The sequence below is a fragment of the Aureococcus anophagefferens genome (genome assembly GCF_000186865.1).
Source record: "Aureococcus anophagefferens unplaced genomic scaffold AURANscaffold_4, whole genome shotgun sequence".
NCBI classification, from domain to species: domain Eukaryota; class Pelagophyceae; order Pelagomonadales; family Pelagomonadaceae; genus Aureococcus; species Aureococcus anophagefferens.
This window is the reverse complement of record NW_008705564.1, coordinates 719,399-742,145: the sequence shown is the minus strand read 5'-3', so window position 1 is coordinate 742,145 and position 22,747 is coordinate 719,399. Positions and strand designations below refer to the sequence as shown.

At 74.1% G+C, this 22,747-nt stretch overlaps 2 protein-coding genes across 2 annotated transcripts; one reads left to right on the top strand and one right to left on the bottom strand.

Annotated features, from left to right (window-relative positions):
- Positions 1-2,239: 2,239 nt before the first annotated feature.
- AURANDRAFT_36497 (hypothetical protein) lies at positions 2,240-4,496 on the bottom strand (the record flags this gene model as incomplete). The annotated part of the gene is made up of 3 exons (XM_009035999.1): positions 2,240-2,386; positions 2,504-3,064; positions 3,209-4,496. The coding sequence occupies 3 exons, from the start codon at positions 4,205-4,207 to the stop codon at positions 2,273-2,275; spliced, it is 1,674 nt and encodes a 557-aa protein (XP_009034247.1).
- An 11,167-nt stretch (positions 4,497-15,663) lies between these two features.
- AURANDRAFT_22518 (hypothetical protein) lies at positions 15,664-16,011 on the top strand (the record flags this gene model as incomplete). Its single annotated transcript, XM_009036422.1, has 1 exon — positions 15,664-16,011. A coding segment is annotated over one exon (348 nt), but the record flags the coding sequence as incomplete, so codon positions are not given.
- Between the last annotated feature and the right edge of the window lie 6,736 nt (positions 16,012-22,747).

The following is a 22,747-nucleotide window of genomic DNA, read 5'->3' as shown; positions in this document are numbered from 1 at the left end:
CGCGACCGCGACGACAGGTTGAGGCGGACCGCGACGGCGTCGTCGCTCTGGACGACGGCCCGCGACCGCATCTTCTCGAGGAGCGCCGTCGCGTCGAGGCAGTCCTCGACGAGCTCCAGCGCGTCCTCGGCCCAGGGGTCCAGCGCCAGCGCTTTGAGCGCGTCGCCCGCGGCGGCCGCGCCGTCGCCGCGCGCGGCGCGCGCGGCCGCGCGCGCCGCGTAGGCGTCGCGCGCGACCTTCTCGCGGCCCCGGTGGCGGCCCGCCGCGAAGCCCGCCGCGGGACGGCGCGCGGCCGCGTACTTTTCCAGGCAGCCGTCGACGGCCGGCTCGGACTTGGCCGCGTCGCCCGCGAGGTCCGCGACGGCCCCGCCCCGGAGCAGCGCGCAGCGCGCGGCGACGTCGGCGAGCGCCGTGATTCGCGCGCGGACCTGCGCCGCCGCCGCCGTGGCCCGCGCGCCCTCGCGCGCCCAGCCGCCGCCGAACGCGCCGCCGCCGTCGGGCACGCGCGCCTCGTAGTCGCCGAGCACGGCCGCCGCGCCCGGCAGGGCGTCGTCGGCGACGCGCAGCGCCGCCTCGCAGGCGCCGACGACGCCCCTCAGGTCGTCGTCCTCGAGGCGGCGCCGCGCGTCGTCGCGGCGCCGGCAGCACGCGGCGACCGACGCGCCGAGCGCCGCCGCGGCCGCGCCGAGGCGGTCGCCGTCCGCCGGGTCCGGCGCGGCCCTGCGCTGCCGCGGCGTCATGGCCGCGACGACCGCCGCGCGGCGCCAGACGTCGCCGTGGAGGCCGCCGCCTTGCACGGTGTACGGCGACGGCGGCGCGGTGAGAGGCGTCGCGCCGCCGCCGCCGAGCGCGGCCTCGACGTAGCGCTCCTCGACGCCGAGGCGGCTCGCGTCGTTGGCCGCGGCGACGGCGCTCGCGCGCGCGGCCAGGGCGGCCTTGGCGCCCTGCTTCCAGGGCTCGCTGTTCTTTGGTCCCTGGGCTTCCAGTTTCTTGGCGGCTTTTCGCTTCTCCGCGGCCTCGCGCGCGCGCTTGAGGAAGCCGCCGGAGAGCGTCGGCGGCGGCGGCGCCTCGACCTTGGGCGCCGGCCGCGGCGGCGGCGGCGCCGTGAGGTACTTGGGCGGCGGCTTGGCTTCTTTCGGCGGCGCGGCCTCCTCCGCCTCCTCCGCGTCTCGCTCGCCGCGCTGCGCCGCCGCCTGCTGGTCCCGGAGGGCCGCGAGGGCCTGGCGCGCCGCCGCGGCGACGCCCCCCTCGCCGGCGCGCGCCGCGACGGCCTCGAGGTCCGCGGCCGCGCCCGCCCAATCCTCGAGCTGGCCCCGCGCGACGCCGCGGCGGTAGAGCGCCTTCAGGTTGCCCCCGTCGAGCGCGAGGGCGTCCTCGCAGGCCGACGCGGCCTTGGCCGCGTCGCCGCTCCGCAGCGCCGCGAGGGCCAGGTTCAGCGCGATGGCGAGCCGCAGCTGCGCGGCCTTCTCCGAATCGCCGGCGCCGGCGACGGTGGCGAGGGCCTCGCCGAAGGCGGCGACGGCCGCCTCCCACTGCTCCCTCTTGAAGTATTCCTGGGCCTCGCGCTTCCGCGCCTCGGCGACGACGAGCGCGGGCTGCGCGGCGACGAAGGCCGCATTCGCAGGCTGCGCCATAGGCGACTGGGGCGGTTCAACAAGTGATCATTGCGAGTTCATCGTGAACCTCGGCACTGCCGATGCGTGCGCTCGTGGTGCTCCTCTCGTGGTGCGCGAGCTCCTTCGCACCAAACCGGCAGCGCCGCTGCATCGCACCGACGCACCAGAGCGCCTCCCACGAGAGACATCGGCCGCGCGCGTCGGCGGCGGACGACGAAGAGAGCGACGGGCTCTGGTGGGAGCCGGCGGAGAACGACATTGTTGAGTACGAAACGGGCGACGGCGACGCGCTCGGCGTCGGCGTCGTGTTGAACAGCGGCGCGATGCGGCGTCTCCCGCGCGCGCGATGGCTCGCAAAAACGCGTCTACCGCAGGCGAGATCCACCCGCTCTGCGTCTTCGAGGACGGCGGCACGACGTTCGTCTGGGACGAGGAGGTGTCGAGCGTCCCCGGCGAGTCCGCCGTCCGCGTCGTCGACGACGTCTACCCGACGACGCGCCAGGCGCAGCGCGGCGTCGACAACCCCCACGGCGAGCACGCGGAGGACGTCTTCTTGATCGAGGCGGGCGTGCTCGACGACCGCGTCGTCGTCGCCGTGCGGCCCGAGCGCGACATCGTCTGGTAGGCACAACAACATTAAGAGAGGGGTCTCTCTCTCACAGGAAGGGGGTCCAGCCGATGTACATGCGGCAGAGGTTCGTGTCCGCGGTCGCCTCCTTGATGAGGCGCTCGACCTGGCCGGGCACGGAGAGCGGGAGCTCGTCGGGCTTCTTCACGCCGCGCGCGCGGGCGAGGGCCCGGTCCTCGCGCTCCCGCGCCGAGCCCGGCGGCGGCGGCACGGGCACGTTGTAGATGCCGTCGAGGCGCTGCGCGACGACGCGGAGCACGTTCTTCGGGTCGTCGTGCGCCTTCGGCGGCGGCGGCGGCGCGCGCTTCTTGGTCGCGGCCTTGGCGCCGTTGCGGTCGCCCAGACCCCGGTCCGGCGGCTCGTCGGGCCCGCCGTCGCGCTGGGCCTTGCCCGTGCGGCTCCAGCCGACCGTCGGGTCGCGGATGAAGGGCTCGAGCACGTTCAGCAGCGTCTCGCGGTGGTGCCGCAGCGTGTGGAGCCCGACCTCGAGGCTCCGCCGGAAGCAGCCCTCGACGCCCGTCACGCCAAAGGCCTCGACCATGTGGGGCGTCAGGCGGAAGGGCACGATCTCCGGCGTCTTGAGCCGCGTGCCCTTGTCGAAGATGCAGTCGAAGTCGACGTGGACCTGCTCGCCGCGGTCGATGTCGACCATGATGTTCTCGCCGTGGCGGTCGCCCAAGCCCAGCACGTGGCCCACGGCGGACCAGATCGCGCTGGACCGCGCGAACGTCGCGCGCGCGCCGAGCCACGCGGCCGGCTCGTCGCCGAAGCGGTGCGCGAACCAGCGGCTGAAGCAGGGCTCGTACTGGCCCAGCACGATCTTGCGGTACTCGCGCGCCATGGCCACGCCGTCGTGGGCGTAGGTCCGCTGGTTCTGCTCGAAGGGCCCGCGGATGCGGTCGTCGAAGCAGCCCGGCATGCGCCGCGCGCCGTCCGGGTGCAGCCCGTACGCCGCCTCCATGACGAACCGTAAACCGTGCGTCCGGTTCACCCACTCCATCAGACCGCACTCCTCATCCAGAATGACGACGGCGAAGGTCCGCAGGTGCAGCTTCCGTCGCCGCGCCTCGTCGTCCGCGTCGAGCAGCCGGTTCACGACGTCGTTGAAGTCGTTGACGCGCGCGTCCTTCCGCAGGTCGCCGTCCTTCTCGCGCTTGCAGAGGACGCGCACGACCCGGCCGTTCGACGCCTCCAGCGTCAGCTTCTTCGGCTTCGCCTTCGACTTCATGACGATGATGTTGTCCTGGAATTTGTCGACGCGCGGCGAGTCGTCGGGGAACCGCGGCCAGTCGGGCCCGCCGCCCTTGCCGCGCGGCGCGATCGCCGCCGTCAGCGCCGCGCGCGTCGGCACGAGTAGGCCCCGCGCGGCCTTGACCTGCTTCCCGATGCGCCGCATGTCCACGGTCGCCGCGGAGTCCGGCGGCACGTGCTTGGCGACGGCGATGAGGTCGGCGAAGAGCTGCTTCGCGCCGTGGAGCATCTTCTGCGTCTTCGCGGCGTCGCGGGCGTGGGCGTCGCTCTTCTGGAGGCGCTTCGCGGCCAACGAAAAGAGCTCGCTGCCCACCTTCTTGCGGTCCGGGTTTAAAGATTGCGTCAAACCGGTCACGGCCCAGACGGCTTCGTCCGGGTGCGCGTGGAGGATGATCGCCAATAATTCGGACACGCCGCGCATGAGCGACGGATTCGGGTGCGCCGCGCGGCTCACGAGCTGGGGCGTCACCGTGTACCAGACCGCCGCGGGGATGGACAGCGACGCGCGGCGGACGACGTCGTAGATCTCCTGCTTGAGCCGCTCCAGCGCCTTGGCGCGCTCCGTCTTGGCCGACGGCCGCGCGCCGGGCTTCTGGGGCGCCTGCTTCTCGACGGACACGGACCCGAACTCGAACCAGAGCGTCACGAGGCGCGGCAGCGCCGACGGCGCCTCCTTGGCGCCCTGCTCGAGGCCCCGCGCGTACCACGTCATCGCCGCCTTGGCGTACTCGTGCGCCAACACGTCGCCACCATCATCACCAGCATCATCGTCGTCGTCGCTCGACGTCTGCTGGCGCCGCGACGCGAGCAGGACGTCGAAGTAGCGGCCGCAGCTCACGTAGGCCCGGGCCCAGTCGGGCCGCAGCGCGACCGCGAGCTCGTAGCGCTTCACGACCGCGAAGACGCCGTGGCGGAGCCGCGCGTCGACCAGACAGTCCGTCGCCAAGACCAGGCGCTTCGCGACGTCCGCGCGCTCCGCGCGGTCCGCGGCGGAGAGCTTCGACTGCGACGCCACGAGCGCGCCCCGGTGCCGCTCGTGGCCCTTGAAGAGCGCGAGGCCGGACAGGTCGTCCGCGGACCACCCCGAGACGCCGAATTTCATCGCGATGGCCTTCAGGTCCGCCTCGACGGGCTCGAGCATGGCGTAGGCCCGCAGCGCCGCCTGGGCCTCCGTGTCGCCGCCGCCGGACGCCGCGCAGCGCGCGAGCTTGGCCTCCGCCAACGCGAGCGCGGACGCCTCGACGCCGAGGCGGCACGCGTCGCGGACGTCGCCGAACGCGACCGTGAGGCGCCCCGCGCGCCGCGCGACCTTGGCGCTGCGCATGGCGCACGTGCCCGCGTCCTCCGGGAGGCCCGCGACCTCCAGACAGACGCGGCGCACGGCGAGCCAGCCCGCCGCGGACGTTTTGGCGCCCGCGAGCAGGCGGTCGTCCCAGCGCCGGAGCACCGAGTCGCGCGCGTCGGGGTCGTCCAACAACTCCGCCGCGTGCTCGACCTCGCGGATCGCGTGGAGCTGGGCGACGTAGGGGTAGGCGCGGCCGTAGGACTCCGTGCTCGCCGAGAGGCGCTCCATGGCCGCGAGCTTCGCCGCGTCGACGGCGCCGCGGAACGGGCCCGCGTCGCCGGTCGCCGCGCGCGTCTGGAGCGCCGCGACGCAGGTCGCGAGCGCCACGCGCGCGTCGCCGCCGCCGTCGTCGCGCGCATCCCTTTCCAACCTATCCCAGCGCCCGAGCTTCATCGCCGCCTCCGCCGCGAAGGGCCGGACCGCGGCCGCGACGGACGCGTCGCCGCGCGCCGCGAGGCCGTCCGCGTGCAGCAGCGCCGACTCGCAGTGGCCGAGCTCCAACAAACACCGCAACAACCCGCGCGCCGCGTCCGCGCGCGCGGCGCCCTCGGCCGCGCGCAGCACGTGCTCGTAGCCGTCGAGCGCCTGCTGCCACTGCGCCTCCTGCTCCATCTCGCGGACGCGCTGCCGCAGCGTGCCCGGCATCTGGGCCCGCCGCCGGCAGGCGCTCAACCCGCCCAGGTAGTCCGCGTCGTCGTCCAGCCGGCAGGCGACGACCTCGAGCTGCTCGATGTCCGCCTGGCCGAGCACGGGCACGTAGCCGTCGGCGCCGTCGTGCCACTGCGCGCCGCGGCCCGCGAGCTGGCGCATGCCCAGGTGGGCCGCGCGCAGGGCCCGCTCGCGGTAGAGCACGCTCCGCGCGTCGGCTCCGATGGACGCCGCCGCGTCCGCGAGCTTCGCGGGCGGGAGCGCCTCGAGAGCGACGGCCAGCAGCTCCGACACGGGCTTCCGCGGCGCGCCGCCGTCCTCGTCGACGAAGCAGGCGAAGCGGTCCGCCGTCGCCGGCACGGCGCCGCGGCTCCGGGCGCGCGCCGCGTCCTCCCGCTCCAGGGCCCGGGCCGCGTCGTGCCAGCGCTCGATCGTCGCGTGGAGCGAGAAGACGAGGTTCAGCACGACGGGGTCCGCGGCGACCTCCAGCGCCTTCGTGAGCTCGCGCGCCACGTCCAGCGCGTCCGCGTCCTCGCCGCAGCACAGCGCGTCGGCGACGAGGTAGGGTAATAAAGCGGCGCAGAGCCGGTCGTCGTCGCGCATCAACGCGTGGCACGCCACGAAGACCGGCGCGTGCGTCCGGCTCCGCGCGAAGACCGCGAGGTGGCGCGCCCAGGACTTGACCCAGAGCCGCGCGTCGTGGCCGCTCGACGCGACGAACTCCTGGCGCGCCTTGCGCTCCCGGGGCGGCAGCGCGATCGCGTACGTCGTCGCCGCGTACGTCAGCACGGTCTCGTAGCAGTCGCCGGCCGCGAAGATCTTGCGCGCCCAGTCCGGCAGGCCCTCGGCGCCCCGGCGCTTCCGCTTGGACCCGTCGGCGACGGGCGTGCCGCGGCGCCGCTTCGCCGCGCGGTCGTCGCCCGACGGCGGCGGCCCCTTCGGCGCCGGCGCGTCGTCCGCGTCCGGGTCCATGAGCTTCAGCAGCTCCTGGATGGCGAAGGCGCTCCGGTCCTGGACGCCCGTCGACGTCGCCGCGCGGAGCGTGGACACGAGGTACCGCGCGACGACGCGCGCGCCGAGCACGTCGCGCGCCTCGGCCCAGGGCGGCGGCTGGAGGTGGACGCCGCCGTTCACGGGCTCGCGCAGCTCGTCGGCCTCGTTCTCCCGCCGCTTCTTCTTGCCCGACGTCGCCGGGTTCGGCGTGCCCGCGCGCGCGGCGCGCGTCGACGACTCGCGCCGCGCGGCCGCGTCCGCGTCCGTCGGGTCACTTCGCGCGTGGAGCGACACGCGCACGAGGGCCGGGTCCAGCGCGCCTAAATCGCCCAAGGCCGTCGCGACGGCGAGGCGGAAGCGCCGGTCCCGCGCGCCGCGCGCCGCGCCGCGGAGCAGCGCGGACGCGACGTCGTCGACCTCGGGCGTCCGCGCCTGTGTGGACATCAAATCTTCAACCCGACTTCAATGTGCGCGTAATCGAATGTTTCGACACAAACTCTTCGGCTCTGCTTCGAGAGCTCGACGAGAGCGATCGATTCGTCCAAAAATCAGCCGAATCGACTGCGAAGTTACCGAGCTAGAGAATTTCAAAGTTTGGTCGGGACGTCCCGAACCGGCGGTTGATTTCCACGCAGGTCCGCGCCTGGCCGACGTCGCCGCTGAAGACGAGCGCCGCGAAGTCGTCGTGGCGCGCCGTCAGCGTCTCGGACAGCGCCGTCGCCGCCGCGGCGCGCACGCCCGGCGCGTCGGCCTCGAGCAGCGGCGCGAGGCGTTGGAGCTCGCTCCGGAGCGACGCCGGGCCCGCCGCCGCGTCGCCGCCGTCCGCGTCCACGTCCACGGGCTCGTGCTGGGACCGCCCCAGGAAGGCGTCGAGGTTCGCCGTCTTCGCCCGCTCGTCGACCAGCGCCGCGCGGCACGCGTCGACGACGGCGTTGCCCGGCACGTCCGGCAGCCTCGGCACCGACGCGAACGCGGGGCCTAAAACCGCGCGCCGCTCGACGAGCAGCCAGTGGAGCAGCTCGCTCGCGCGCTTGGCCATGGCGCGCTTCAGCGTCGCCGCGCCGTCGCCGACCTCCTGGAGGCAGGGGACGAGCGCCGTCACGACGACCGCGAGGTGCCGCCGGAGGCTCTCCTCCGGCAGCAGCCGCGCGTAGCAGCTGAGGGCAGTAACAGAAACGGCGGACAGCTCGCCGGAGCCCTCGTCGAGCGCGGCGCTCAGCACGCCCAGCACCTTGTGGGCGTACTTGGCCGCGTCGCTCGCCGCGAGGTGCTCCACGAGGCCCTTGACGACCCTGACGCGCCGCGCCTTCTCCGCGGCCGTCGCGTGCTTCCAGTTCACCTGGATGATCTCGGCCATCAAGCGCAGGAAGTGCTCGCCGACGAGGGACCGTAAAGCCTCCTCCTTCTCCCGCGCGCCGCGGCTCGGCGTGCCCTTCTTCTTCGGGCGGTCCTCGGCCTCGCGCGCGTAGACGTGGAACGCGACCATCTGCAGCCCCAGCCGCGCCTCGTCGCTCCGCGGGCCCGCGAGCTCCGACGCGAAGCGCTCCACCAAGGACTGGGCCGTCTTCGAGACGATGGCCGCGAAGGGCTCGCCTAAAACGCCCTCGACGAACGCGACCCTTTTCCGCCGCTCGTCGTCGCCCGCCGCGCAGATCTGCAGCGTCGTCTCGCTCAGGCAGCTCACCCAGAAGACCTTGTCGAACTTGCCGCCGAGGTAGCGCAACACGCAATCCAGGGCGTGGCGGTGCATGGTCACGAAGAGCGACGGGCCCAGCCGCTGGAGCGAGTCGCGCGGAGTACAATCGCGGCCCCGCCGCCGCGCCTCCGCGGCGAGCATCTGCGCGAGCTGCTCCAGCAGGCCCCGCGCGCCCGCCTGGCGCGCGCACACCAAGGACACGCAGAAGGTCACGAAGGTGTGGTCCTCCGCGGCGAAGCGGTCGAGGTCCGCGAACGCGAGCTCCGAGAGGCGGCTCAGCGCGTCGGACCGCCGCAGCTCCCCGAAGGCGACGCCGGACCCGGCGCCGTTGCGCGCCCAGAGCCGCAGCAGCTCCGAGGACGCCCAGTCGCGCAGGTCGCGCTGCGCGCCGCGCGCGCCGACGGACGCGACCTCGGCGAGCGCCCGCGCGAGCGCGGGGAAGCCCGCGGTCGCGACGGCGTCGCCGCCGCCGTCCCAGCAGCGCGCGCCCCGGTAGCTCCGGTCGAACTTGCCCTTGAGCTCGTCGCCGAGGAAGGTCTTCGCGCCCGCGTCGCCGCCGAAGCCGCCGCGCGCGAAAGCGCCGTCGCCGCCGCAGACGAGCCGCATCGTCGCGGCGAGGCCGCCGCCGCCGGCCTCGGCGGCGTCGGCGAGGAGCACGACGACGGCGCGCGGCGCGTCGAGGCGCGCGCCCAGCGGGTAGGCCCGCGCGTCGAGCGCGAGGCGCCGCGCCCTGGCGGAGAGCGCCGCGAGCGCCTCCAGCGACGCGCGCGCGACGTCCGCGTCGTCCACCGGCAGCACGAAGGGCTTCGCCGCGAGGCGCTTCAGCGCCTTCTCGAGGCCCGCGTCGGCGCAGGCGCCCACGGCGCGCAGGGCCACGCGGCGCTGCGCGGGCGTCGCCGCGGCCTCGAGGAGCGGCGCGGCGGTCGCGAGCGGGAGGCCGTCCAAGCCCCCGGAGGCCGAGAGCGCCTCGGCGGCGTCCGGGTCGTCCTCGACGCTCGCCAGGGCCGCGGCGAGGCGCTCCGGCGTCGCGCCGTCGGCCAGGGCCGCCCCCTGCAACCGCACGGAGACGATGGGCAGAAAGTCCTCGTCGCCGGCCTCGTCGAGCGCGGCGACCGCGAGCGCGCCGTCGCCCGCGTGGGCCGCGCAGTCGAGGGCGCAGGACCGCGCGTTGCCCGGGGGCAGGCGGCCGTCCCCCAGCGCGCGCCGCGCGAGATCCGCGAGCGCCGTTTGCAGCGCTTTCGCCTCGAAGCTCGACGCTTTGGCCGCGGCCCGCAGCGCCAGGCTCCGGGCGCAGAGCGTGTGCTCCGCGACGCCCGCCGCGCCCGCGATGGCCAGCAGCGCGTCCCAGGCGTCCTCTTGAGGGGCGTCCTCGGCCTGGTGGCGCTTCGCGGCGACGTCGAAGCCGGCGCCGCCGCCCGCGAAGCCCCGGGGGCCCGCGAAGCACGCCTCGAGGCCCCGCCGCGCGTGCCAGGCGCCGGGCCCCGCCATCTCGAGGCCCCAGGCGTAGGGCGGCGCCCGCGCGGCCTCCGCGACGCAGGCGAGCGCCGCGACCTCGGCGGCGATGCACGCGCGCGCCCACGGCGAGCCCTCGGCGGGCAGCGCCGCGAGGCGCGCGCGCCGCGCCTCGAGGCAGAGGTGCGCGGCGCCGGCGACGGGCAGCCCCGCCGCCGCCGCGCGGAAGCCGTCGCCGAGGGCCGCGAGGAGGTCCGCGGCGCTCCCGTCGCGCTCCGGCGCGGCGAGCGCCGCGCGCGCGCCGTCCGCGCAGGCCGCCGCGAAGGCGACGCGCACGGCGCGCGGCGCGACGTCGGGCCCGTCGCCGAGCGCCGCGGCGACGGCGAGCGCCGCGTCGCGCGCGACCGCGCGCGACGCCGCGGAGCTTCCGAACGCCGCGACGGCGCGCGGCCACGGCCGGCACGCGCGCCGCGGGCCCCGGAAGAGCGCCGTCGCGAGGAACTGGCGCGTCGCGTCGCCGATGACCGCCGCGCTCACGGCGACGGCGAGCCGCCCGGCCCAGAGCGCGTGAGCCACGTCTTCGAGTCGCACGGAGACCTCGAACGAGTCGCGCGCGAACCGCTTCCGGAGCTCGCGCCTGCGCGGGGACGGGCGTTCGAGACTCTCAGTCGAACCTGCTCGGTGGACGCCGCCGGCGCGCGCGACGGCGTCGTCCCGGGCCTCGTCGCCGAGGCGCCCGATCTCGGACCGCGCGTGCGCGGCGATTCCGCCGAAGCCCCGCACCGTCGCCGCCGCGAACGGCGCGGCCGCCGCCGCGTCGAGGCAGGCGCGCGCGCAGGCCGACGCGTCCGCGAGGAGCCGATGGGCCACCGTCGGATCCTCGCGGGCCACGGTCGCGGCGCCCACGCAGCACTGCGACAGCGTCGACGCGCCGTCGCTGAGCACCGTCGCCGACTGCGACCAGAGGAGCGCGGAGCGGCACGCGGCGACGGTCGGGTCGTTGAGGACGCTCGACGACTGCTCGTCCTGCGTCTGGTTGACGAGGGCCGCGTACTGGCTCACGGTGGACAGCGCCGCCGCGGCCTCCTGGTTTGTCGGTGCCTGGCGCAGGGCGACCGCGAGGCGCGCCTCCGTGGCGAGGAGGTCGCGCGCGGACATGGTTCTAGCGCATGTGGTGTTTCGGTTGTGTTGTGGGCGTGTTTGTGCGGCTCAGGCGCGGTCGTGGCCTACTTAAACTCAAATGGTCGAGCGCATCACTCGCGCTCGTTCTCCTGCTTGAAGATCTCGTCAAAACGGTGCCGCCGCCTTGAAGCTCACGGTTGAGACGATGATCGTCGACGAGACCTCGTCCAAGCGGCGCAAGCGCAATCCGAAGGGCCGGCCAGTGGCGCTAGATAGCCTTCAGTCGCTGCTGCACTCGACGCATCAATCGACGGCGCCCAAAAAGGTGTACCAGCCGCGTCGCCTCTCAAAAAACGACAGCCGAAAGCCGAAAGTACATGCGGCCGTGACGCCATGCGCCGCGCGCGCCGCGCCGCGCAAGACCGTTATCGGTGATGCCGCCACCGCGATGCCTGCGCCCGACGTGCCGACGGTCACGCCGCGCGCGGCGTACTCGCCGCCGGACGCGCGCGCGCCGCCGGCCGCCGACGACCGCGCGCCGCTGGAGGACGACGCCCGCGCGCCGCCGCCGTATTCACCACCGGACAAGTACTCCACGCCGCCGGACGACGTTTGCACGCCGCCGGACGAGGAGGAGTGCTCCGCCGACGAAACCCGCCGCGCGCCGCCGGAGGCCGACCGCCGCGCGTCCGAGGACGAGCCGGACACGCCAGAAAACGAGCCGGACACGCAGGACGACGAGCCGGGCGACTGCTCGGCGTTCCTGCGCGGCCGGCACCACCTCCCGGAGGACGACGACGAGGTCCACACGGGTTGGGTCTCGCGGAATCCCGTCGACGTCCACGCGTGGTGGGACGCGTAAACTTAGCCGATGAGCCCCGCGCGGAGGGACGAGTTGCGCGCGTGGACGGCGGACGCGGTCCGGGGCCGGCCCGCGGCGACGGCGTTGTGCGCGTAGAGCCGCGCGTCGCGGAGCTGTTTCGCGTCCGCGGTCGCGGGCCGCATGGACGGCGGGAGCTTGTGGGCGAGGTTCGGCGGCACGTCCGGCGCGAGGGCGCGGAGCCGCGCGTCGCGGTCCTCGAGCGCGCGGAGGTCCGCGCGGACGGCGGCGTCGCGCGCGTCCGCCGCGCGGCCGCGTTTCTCCGCGAGGAGCTCGAGGTTCTCCGACGCGACGGCCGCCGACGCCCGCCGGGCCTCGTCGCGCGCGTGGGCCTCGCGGGCCCGGTGCCGCGCCCAGAGGCGGTCGCGGACCTCCTGCTCCGCCTCGCGCCGCTTCCGGTCCTCGGCCGCGGTCTCCTCCCCGCGCTCGAGGTCGCGGTCCCAGCCCGCCCGGACGTCGTCCCGCAGCCGCCGCGAGAGGAAGGCCTCGCGGGCCGCGGCCGACGCGTGGTCCGCCCAGGCCAGACCCGCGAACGACGGCTCCTCGGCGACGTCCGCGGTAAATTCCTCGAGCCGGTCCGCGCGCTCGCGCGCGGCCTGGCGCCGCAGCGCGCCCTTGTGGAGCGCCGCGGCGGCCTTCTCCGCCGCGTCGCGGGCGGTTCGCGCGTCGTCGTCCCGCGCGTCGTCGAGCTTGAGCGCCTCGAGCGCCTCGGCGTCGAGGGCGGCCTCGGCGGCCGCGTCCGCGGCCTTGCGGCTCTTGGCCCACTCGGCGTCGCGCACGAGGGCCTCGAAGCGGTCCCGCGCCGCGGCGACGGCCGCGAGCTGCTCCGCCTCGCGCTTCGCGGCCACGGCGTCCGCGATTCGCGCCAGGGACGCGTCCTCGTCCGCGGCGGCGACGGCCTCGGTCTCCCGCCGCGCGGCCTTGTCGGCGACGGCCGAGGCGAGCGAGTCGCGGTAGCGGCTCGCGGCCTCGCCGGCGTCGCGCGGCGTCGCGAGCATGGCGGGCAGCTTCGGCGCGTCGACCCACGCGCACGGCACGTTCCGGCAACTGGAGCGCCTTCGCCTCCGCCGCGGCGCGCCACGCGTCGACGGCGCCCGCGAGGCCGTCGCGGGACGGCGCGGAGACGCGCACGGACGCGACGAGCTGGGGCGCCTTGCCGACGACCTTGACGTCGAGGCCGCGCGCCTCGACGGTCGCGGCGCACAGGCCCTCGAGGACGCCCTTGAGCGAACCGACGAACGCGCGGCGCTTCGCCGCGGAGCTCAGCGTCCGCGCGCCGTCGTCGGCGAAGCCCACGGCGACGTCGAGGAACGGCTGGACGTCCTCCTCGGGCTCGAACGCGCGGCCGTCCGGCGCGCGCTTTTCCGCGGAGGCCGCCGCGGCCCGCGCCTCGCGCGTCCCCTCGGCGGTTTTGACTCTTTCCTCCTGGAGCGCCGCGGCCTCGGCGAGCTGCGCGGCCTCGCGGAACTCGGGCATATTCGCGCGGCGGTGGTTCTCCACGTGGACGCGCGCGGCCTCGACCGCTTCCGCGTGCCGGTCGTCGCGCTCCTTCGCGGCCTGGACCGCGCGCTCGACCCGTTTCTTCGTCGCGGCGTCGCGCTCGCGCGCCGGTTCGAGCTCCGACGTCCAGCCGCGCACGTCCTCGGCGTACAACGCTTCCAGCTTCACGCGCTTGAGCGTGACGAGGCGCTTGTGCGCGGCCTTCTTTCCCGCGGCCTCGGACGCCGCGGCGTTCTCCTCGACCTTCCGCCGCATGCGCTCGTGCCAGCCGCAGACGTACTCCGCGCGGATGTGGGGCTGGAGGAAGGCCTCGGCCGACGCGATGCGCTCGTTGGCGCTCGCGACCTCGCGCTGCATCTGGTACTGCTCCTTAGTAGAGTGGTGATGGCCGCGGGCCGGGAACGACACCGTGCCCGCCTGGGGGATCTGCGGGCCGGGGAGCATGGCTGTTGCTGCTGCTCGGCGCGGCGCTGTCGCGCGTGCGCCGGCAGTGCGAAGTCTATTCGAACTCGTCGACCGCCGAGCTGCCACAAGCTAGAGGGGCAATGTCGGCTTCGAGCAGCTACATTGACCATACCGGATAGCCGAGCGTTTCAGCCTTTCGTTTCCGTCGACGGCCAGCCATTCTTGATCTGCCGTTCTGTGCGCGATGCTCGCGCTTCTCGGATTGGTGGCGGTCGCCGCCGCCTCCTTCCCCGCGGAGTTCCGGAACGCGACCCACATCGCGTCCGTCTTCGCGGACCTCGACGCGCCAAAGTTCCTGCCGGCCCGCGCGCGCGCGGCAGCCCCGGCGCTCGACGCCGTCGTGGCGTTCCTGCGCGGCGACGCCGTCGATGTCAAGGGGCACGGCGGCGCCCCGCTGCCGGCGAACCTCGACCCCGGCGCCGCGCTCGCGGGCGACGCGCGCGTGTCCTTCGTCGCGCGCCTCGAGAAGTTCGCCGCCGGCGCGTCGTCGAACGCGCTCAAAACGCTCGGGCTGCCCGGCGCGGTCGCGGACTACGACGCGGGCGACACGGTCCACGTCTACGCGTCGGCGCCCGGCGCGTCGGCGCTGGCGAACCACACGGACACGGCCGACGTGCTCGTGCACCAGGTGCTCGGCCGCAAGACGTGGTTCGTCTGCGCGTCCGCCGCCGACGAGTCGCCGAAGCTCGGCACCTGCGCGACCTACGGCGACGACGAGGTCGCGCCGTTCCTCGAATCGTGCTCCACGCTCACGCTCGGGCCCGGCGACTCGCTCCTGCTGCCGCGGCGGTCGCTCCACAGCGCGCGCGCGTACGACGACGCGCCGTCGGTGCCGGGGCCGGAAAAGGGCGCGAACTTCCCAACTTCAAGGGCTCCTATCTCGGCCGTTTTCCACTCGTTTCGGCTGATTTTTGGACGAGCGATCATCGCTCGGAGCGGTCTCGAAGCGTGGATGCTTTTGCTGGAACGCGCGCGCGCGAAACACTCACGTCGAAGCGACGTTGAATCACCATGTTCTTGCCCAGGTCGGTGCACGTCACCGTGGGCTTCCGGTCGCTCATGGACGGCGGCTGCGAGGACGTCGCGGACTCGACGCCGGCGCTCGTGCGCGCCCTGCCGGGGGGCCTGGCGTCGGCGGCCGCGAAGGACCTCGCGGCCGCGGCGATCCCGGCGGACGTCGACGTCAACGTCTTGGTGGAGTCGCCCCTCTTCGGCGCGGCCGCGGCCGTCGCGCTCGAGCTCGAGGAGGCGCCCGAGGAGTGGGCCGGCTACTGCGAGGACCGCGGCTGGGCCGCCGTCGCCGCGGTGCTGCGGGCGGAGGGCGTGGACCACGCGGCGCTCCGCTTCGCGTCCGCGGAGTCCGCGCCGGCCGTCGCCGTCGCCGCCGGCGCGGCCGCGGCGGCGACCCGGGCCTTCGGCGCGCCGCGGGACCAGCGGCGCGCGCTCCTCGTCGCCGCGGCGGCCGTCGAGCAGGGCGGCGGGACGGCGTCGACGCTCTGGCTCGACGCGGGCGCGGCGCGCCTCGACGCGGCGCCCGGCGGCCGCTTCGCCGCCTCAACGGCGGCGCTCCTCGCGCGCCTCGAGGACGCGGAGCCGTCGGACGGCCTCAAGGCCGCCCTCGCGGCGCTCGAGGCCTGCGCCGCGGCGGCGCCGAGCCTCTCGCTCGCCGTCGACGCGGCCGGCGCGCTCGGCGACGTCGCCGTCCACGTTGAATTCGCGAGCGACGCCTGCGCCGCCGAGAATGTCGGCGCCGCGGGCGCGCGGGCCCTCGCGGCCGCGGCGGCCGCCGCCGCGCCGCCGGGCGCCAGGACGAGCGCGCTCGGCGCCTCCGTGACGCTCGACCGGTCGGGGCGCGTCGCGGCCGCGGCCTCGCTTGTCTCGGCCAAGTTCGCCGAGGACGAGCGGCGGCGCCTCTGCGGCATCAACGAGGATTCGACGGGTTGCCCCGCGGGCTACTACAGCGGCACCGGCTCCTACAGCGGCCTCTACTGCGACGACGGCTGCGACGACGGCTGCTGGTGGGGCTGCGACGACTCGTGCGACGCGAGCTGCGACAGCTGCTACGGCTGCACCGCGTGCGCCGCGGGCACGGCGAACCCCTACACGGGGCGCACGTCCTGCACGTCCTGCGTCGCGGGAAAGTACCAGCCGAGCGCGGGCCAGACGACCTGCGCCGACTGCTGGGAGGGGTCCTACTCGGCCGCGGGCGCGACGACGTGCGCGTCGTGCCCCGCGGGGACCTACGCGTCCGGCGGCGGCGACTCGTCCTGCACTTCTTGCCCCGCGGGCACCTACTCGGCGGCCGGCGCGACGTCCTGCACGTCCTGCGCCGCGGGCACCTACGCCTCGGCATCCGGTGCTTCCTCGTGCGCCGTCTGCCCCGGGGGCCAGTACCAGGGGTCGACGGGCGCGTCCTCTTGCTCCAATTGCGCCGCGGGCAAGTACCTCGCGGACTCCGCGAGCGCGGCGGACCACGACTCCAGCGGCGACTGCGCCGTCTGCGCCGGTGGCTCTTATCAAAACACCGCGGGCTCGACGAGCTGCGCGTCCTGCCCCGCGGGCACGTACAACGACGACTTCGGCGCCTACAGCACGAACCACGACGCGCTCGACGACTGCGCGATCTGCGCCGCGGGGACCTACGTCACCGGCAGCGGCGCGACGGCCTGCGCGTCCTGCCCCGCGGGCACGTACCTCCCCTCGAACTACGGCAACGCGGCCTACGTCGACGAGGCGTCCGATTGCCTCGTCTGCCCCGCGGGCTCGTACTCGGCCGCCGCGGCGACGGCCTGCGACGCGTGCGCCGCGGGGACCTACCTCTCGGACGCGGGCACGAACCGCCTCTACCACGACTCGTCGTCCGACTGCGCCAGCTGCCCCGCGGGCACGTACCAGCCGTCGTCCGGCGGCGCGTCCTGCGCGGCCTGCGAGGCGGGCCGGGCCATGAACAGCGCGGGGTCGACGTCGTGCACCGTCTGCGGCGCGGGCACCTACCAGGCGTCGACCGGCGCCGGGGCGTGCGACGGCTGCCCCGGGGGCAAGTACCTCGCGGACGCGGGCACGGCGACGGCCTACCACGACGCGCTCGACGACTGCGCGACGTGCCCCGAGGACTTCTTCGCCTTCGGCTCCGCGAACACGCAGTGCGCGGCCTGCCCGGCCGGCGAGTACGCGGGCGCGGGGTCCACGGGCTGCGCGTCGTGCGCCGAGGGCGCCGCGGCCGCGGAGTGCGTCGTCTGCCCCGGCGGGCAGTACCGCGTGGAATTCGACTGCGTCGCCTGCCCGGAGTGCACCTTCGCGGCGTCGAGCGGCTCCCTCGAGTGCGACGACTGCCCCGAGGGGCGCTACGCCGACGAGGCGGGCCTGTCGACGTGCCACGCGGCCGCGCCCGGCTACTTCCCGACGGATTTGGCGAGCGACGCCGACGGCTACGGCGTCACGTCCGGCGCCTGCTTCCAGGCCGCGTGCCCGTCCGGGTTCTACAGCGCCGGCGGCGCGACGAACTGCGCGGAGGTGCCCGCGGGCTCCTACGCGTCGGCGTCGTCGACGGACGCCGACGGCGTCGGCGTCACCGCGGGCGCCGCCTACGCGAACCCCTGCCCCGCGGGGACCTACTCCGCCGCGGGCGCGCACGCGTGCGCGTCCTGCTCGCCGGGCACCTACAGCCTCGCGGGCGCGTCGTCCTGCGTCTCCTGCCCCGCGGGCGCCTACGGCGACGCCAGCGGCCACCACTCCGCGGCGTGCGGCGGCGCGTGCGCCGCGGGCCGCTACGGCGCGTCCGGCGCGCTGACGAGCGACTGCAGCGGCCCCTGCCCCGCGGGCTACCGCTGCCCCGCGGGCACGGCCATCGCCGCGCCGACGGCGCAGCGAGCCTACGGCCTCGAGGGCTGCGCCGTACACGACGGGACGCTGTACTTCTCCGACTACGGCGGCGGGGCGCTCTACAAGGCCTCGGTCCACGACGCGTCCACCGTCGAATTCGTCGCCCAGGTCGCCGATCCGTCCGACGGCGCCGAGGCGTGCTACGTGCGCCTGCCCAGCGGCTGCGGCAGCGTCCTGAGCGAGACGACGACGCCCGCGGTGTGGTTCGTCGACCCGAACAACGCCGGGACGTCGTGCGAGGCCTCGCGCAAGGCCGCGTTCAACGCCTACTGCGGCCGCTCCGACGCGGAGCAGGAGTGGCGAAACGGCCCGGCCGAGTACCTTCGGGGCATCGCCTACGACGCCGTCCATGGCTACGTCTACGCGGCCGTCGCGTCCGGCGCGAGCGGCGTCTACTGCGGGGCAGGAAAAGGGTGATTCAACGTCGCTTCAATGTGAGTGTTTCGCGCGCGCGCGTTCTAGAAAAAACATCCACGCTTCGAGAGCGCTCCAAGAGATGATCGCTCGTCCAAAAATCAGCCGAAACGAGTGAAAATCGGCCGAGAAAGGAGCCTTTGAAATTGAGAATTTCGCACCCTTTTCCTGCCCAGGTCTACCGCGTCGACGCGTCCACGGGCGCCGTCGAGCTGCAGGTCGAACTGGACGCGCCCCTCGGCGTGGCCATCTCCGACGACGGCGCGACGCTCTACGTCGGCAGCTCCGACTTCCACGCGCCCATCGTCCGCGCGGGGACAATCTCCGCGGGCGGGCTCGGCGCGCTCTCCGAGGTGTTCAACGCGGGCGCCGGGAACCCCGTCACGGGCCTGGCCGTCGCCGGGTCGACGCTCTACTACGCCGCCGCCGGCTCCGTCCTGACCCACGACCTCGACGGCGGCGCGGCGTCGACCGTGCTCGCCGGCAGGTTCGAGCACTTGGCCGTCGCCTCCGGGACGCTCTACGCCGCGGAGTACGCGTACGACGGGGCCTGGGACGGCGGCGTTTTAGCGGTCGTCGACCTCGCGTCCGGCGCGACGGCGACGTTCGCCGCGCCCGTCGCGGGCTACGGCGTCTGCGCGGACGCGGAACACGACGTCTTCTACGGCGCCGCGAAGGGCGACGCGCTCGGCGTCTTCGACTTCGACGGGTCGAGCTTCCACGCCTTCTTACGCGGCTACGAGGCCTGCGGCGACGGCGCGGCGAGCTACTGCCCCGAGTCGACGGGGAGCGAGTCCCTGGCGGCGCTCGACGGCGAGTACACGACGCCCGCGTCGGGCGACGACCGCTACCGACAAGCCGTCGCGACCAGGGCAGGACAAGGGTGATTCAACGTCTCTTCAACGTGAGTGTTCCGCACGCGCGCGTTCCGGAAACAGCATCCACGCGTCGAGAGCGCTCCGAGAGATGATCGCTCGTCCAAAAATCAGCCGAACGAGTGGAAAACGGCCGAGAGATGAGCCTTTGAAGTTGGGAATTTCGCACTCTTGTCCTGCCCAGGTCGCGACGTGCACCGTGGGCTCCTACTGCGCCGGCGGCGAGAACGTGCCCTGCCCCGCGGGGACCTACGGCATCGAGCCGGGCCTGAGCGACGCCGCGTGCTCGGGCGCCTGCGACGCGGGCTACTTCTGCGCCGCGGGGTCGACGTCGCCGACGGCCGCGCTGTGCGGCCAGTACGTCGACCCGCCGCAGGCGGCCTACTGCCCCGCGGGCGCGGGCCACCCCATGCCCGCCCCCGTGGGCTTCGCGACGACGCCGCTCTGGGGGTCCATCTACGCGCGGACGGGCGTCGTCGAGTGCTTCGCCGACGGCGACGGGTTGTACTGCGACGGCGTCGAAACAAAGACTTCAGAACTCTCTAGCTCGGTCAAATCGAAGTCGATTCGGCTGATTTTTGGACGGATCGATTGCCCTCGTCGAGTTCTCGAAGCACAGCAGAAGAGCGTGCGTCGAAACATTCGAATACGCGCACATTGAAGTCGGGTTGAAGATTTAATTTCCACACAGGTACACGGAGTACTGCGGCGACGGCGACCGCGCGCCGCTCGTCGCCGTGGCCTGCCCGTCGAGCGTCGAGGTCGACGAGAAGACGTCCGGCGACGTCGTCGCGACGGCGACGGCGACCCACGCGGGCGACGGTTCGCTGAGCGCGACCTTCGCGGCGCACGCGCGGGGCGGCTCCGCGGACTTTTCGCGCTTCGCCGCGGCCTACGAGGACTTCGAGGCGGCGCACAGTTACGAGCCGAAGTTATCCGGCGACGCCGTCGGGACGCAGATCCAGCGCAAGCACGGCGACGCGTCGCTGGGCTTGGACGGGGCCGGGTATTACTACCACGACGCCGCGGGCGCCGCGGCGTCGTCCGACGGCGCGACCGCGGCCTTTTGGCTGCGGCCGGCGGAGGATCTGAGCAGTGGGAGCCACGGCCTCGCGTCCCTCGAGCTCTCGGGCAGCTCGGGCGCCGTCACCTGCGCCCTGGAGGTCCACGGCGGCGTTCTATCGTTCTCGTGCGACGCGGTCTTCGACATCACGTCGGCCGCCGTGTCCGCGTCCGTCGAGGCGCCGCCGCTCGACGGCGGGTCCTGGACCCACCTCTGCGTCGTCGTGTCGGAGGAGGGCGTGTCCATCGCCGTCGACGGCACCTTCGTCGCGCAGACGCGGTCGTCCGTCGGGGCGTCGCTGTCGGTGGTGTCGCTGTCCGTGGGCCTGAGCGGCGCGTTCTCCTTCGCGGGCCACGTCGACGACGTCGCGTTGTTCGGCGCGGCCCTCGTGCCGTCGGAGGTCGCGCTGGCGAGCTCCGGCGCGCTGTCGAGTCTGGGGGATTGCTCCGCCTACGACGGCGTGCTGAGCGTGTCGTCCGACGGCGCGGCGTCGTCGGCCGTCGAGGTCGACGCGCTCCACTGCGACAGCTACTACACGACCATCAAGGCGACGACGGCGGCGACGGGCGTCTTCGCCCCGGGCGCGGGCTACTGCACCTTCCGCGTCGACGTCATCGACGTCAACGACGCGCCGCACTTCGACGGCGACTTCGCCGCGGCCTTCGAGGAGACCGTCGCGCTGAGCTCCGAGGTCGGCCGGCCTCTTTTACCGAACGTCACGGAGCCGGACCCCGTGCAGGCGTCCATCTTCTCCATCGAGGGCGGCTGCGGCGACAACGACCTCGGCTACTTCGGCATCGAGGCCTGCTCCGGCCAGGTCTACACGAAGACGACGGCGTTCAACGCGCTCGAGACGGCGTCCTACGAGATCTGCGTCACGGTCACGGACGACGGCGAGCCGCCCCTGAGCGACGTCGCCACGCTCTACGTGACGATTTTAAACGTCAACGGCGCGCCCGAGTTTTCAGCCGACTCGACGCAGGTCGAGTGCTCCGTCGAGGAGAACGCGGCCCCGGGCACGGCGCTGTCCTGCGACCTGAGCGCCGCCGACGAGGACGGCGACGCTTTAACCTACGCGCTGAGCGACCCCCACGGCATCCTGAGCCTGCCGGACGCGGCCGCGCCGTCGCTCGCGACCGCGGTCGTCCTCGACTACGAGGCCGCGTCGACCTACGTCGGCGTCCAGTTCTCGACGTCCGACGGCGAACTCGAGGATCTCGTGTACGTGGCCGTCGCCGTCACGGACGTCAACGACGCGCCCGTCTGGGACGGCGCGACGTCGTTCGCGGTGGACGAGCACAGCGCCGTCGGCACCGTCGTCGGGTCCGTCGCGGCCTACGCGTCCGACGAGGACGGCGACGCGCTGACGTTCTCCATGACCGTGGCGCCGAGCTCGTCCCTGGGCGAGTTTTCCATGTCTTCGGGCGGCGAGATCACGGTGTCGTCGAACGCGGGCTTGGACTACGAGGCCTACGCCGAAGACCACGACGACGACGCGCCGACCTGGGTCGCGACGGTGACGGTCAGCGACGGCGAGTACTCGGCGACGACGACCTTCGACCTCTCCATGGCCAACGTCGACGACGCGCCGACGCTCTCGGGCGCGGGCGATTGGACCGTCGCCGAGGACGCGGCCGTCGGGACCGTGCTGGGCACGGTCGTCGCCGACGACCCCGACGCCTTCGCGACGCTCTTCGTGTGGTCCCTCGGCGACGACGACGCCAACACGTTCTCCATCGCGCCGGACGCCGACGACGCGACGACGGCGCACGTGTCGCTGAATCGCGCCGTCGACTACGAGACCGTGAACGCCTACGACGCGACGGTGTCGGTCATGGACGAGGGCGGCAACGTCGTCACCGCGGCCTTCTCCCTGACGGTCACGGACGTCAACGAGGCGCCGGAGCTCGTCGCGAACCACAACGCGCCGTCCGTCGCGTTGGTCGTCCCCGAGAACACGCCCGTCGGCGCCGTGCTCGCGCTGGCGGACGGCGGGAGCTACGGCCTGGACGACGATGTGTACGAGCCCGACGACGGGCAGGGCCACGTCTATGATCTGCTGGACTTTGGGGACGGCGCGTCGCCGGAGACGCGGTTTTCCGTGGACGCGGACTCGTCGGAGATCTCGACGAACGTCGTCTTCGACTACGAGGACGCGGAGACGGGGAATTTCGTGTTCGTGCGCGCGCGCGCGACGGACGACGGGTCGCCGGCGCTGAGCTCCGACGAGGTGACGCTCTGCGTGTCCGTCCTGGACGTCAACGAGGCGCCCGTCGTCGCCGACGTCGCCGTGACGATGCTCGACAACACGGCCGTCGGGTCCACGGTCGCCCTGCTCGACGGTTTCGACGAGGACGGCGACGCGCTTACGTATTCCTTGGCCTTCGTCGACGACGGCGACGCCTTGGCGGCGCAGCTCGCGGCCTACTTTTGGGCGTCGCCGGGGGGGCGCCTCTTCCTGAACCACACGGCCGACGACCTCGTGTCCGGCGACGACGGCGTCGACGTCGTTTTTACATATAGCGCCAATGACGGCGAGCTCGGCAGCGGCGACGCGACGCTGACGATCACCGTGTTAGACCGCGGCGTCGCGCCGGTCATCGCGGCGGATCAACACTTCACGATCCCGGAGAACTCGGCGGCGGGCGTCGCCGTCGGCACGTTGATCGCCACGGACGAGAACGTCGACGACGTGCTCGCCTACTTTATTGTGGGCGGCTCGGGGGCCAACCTCTTCGACGTGGGCGAGGCCGACGGCGCGATCGCCGTCGCCGAAGACGCGGCGCTCGACTTCGAGACGCAGGCGTCCTACGCGCTCGAGGTCACGGTCACGGACGGCTTCGCGACGACCTACGCCACGGTCGGCATCACGCTCAGCGACGTCAACGAGGCGCCGACGTTCCCCGCGTCCGCCGTC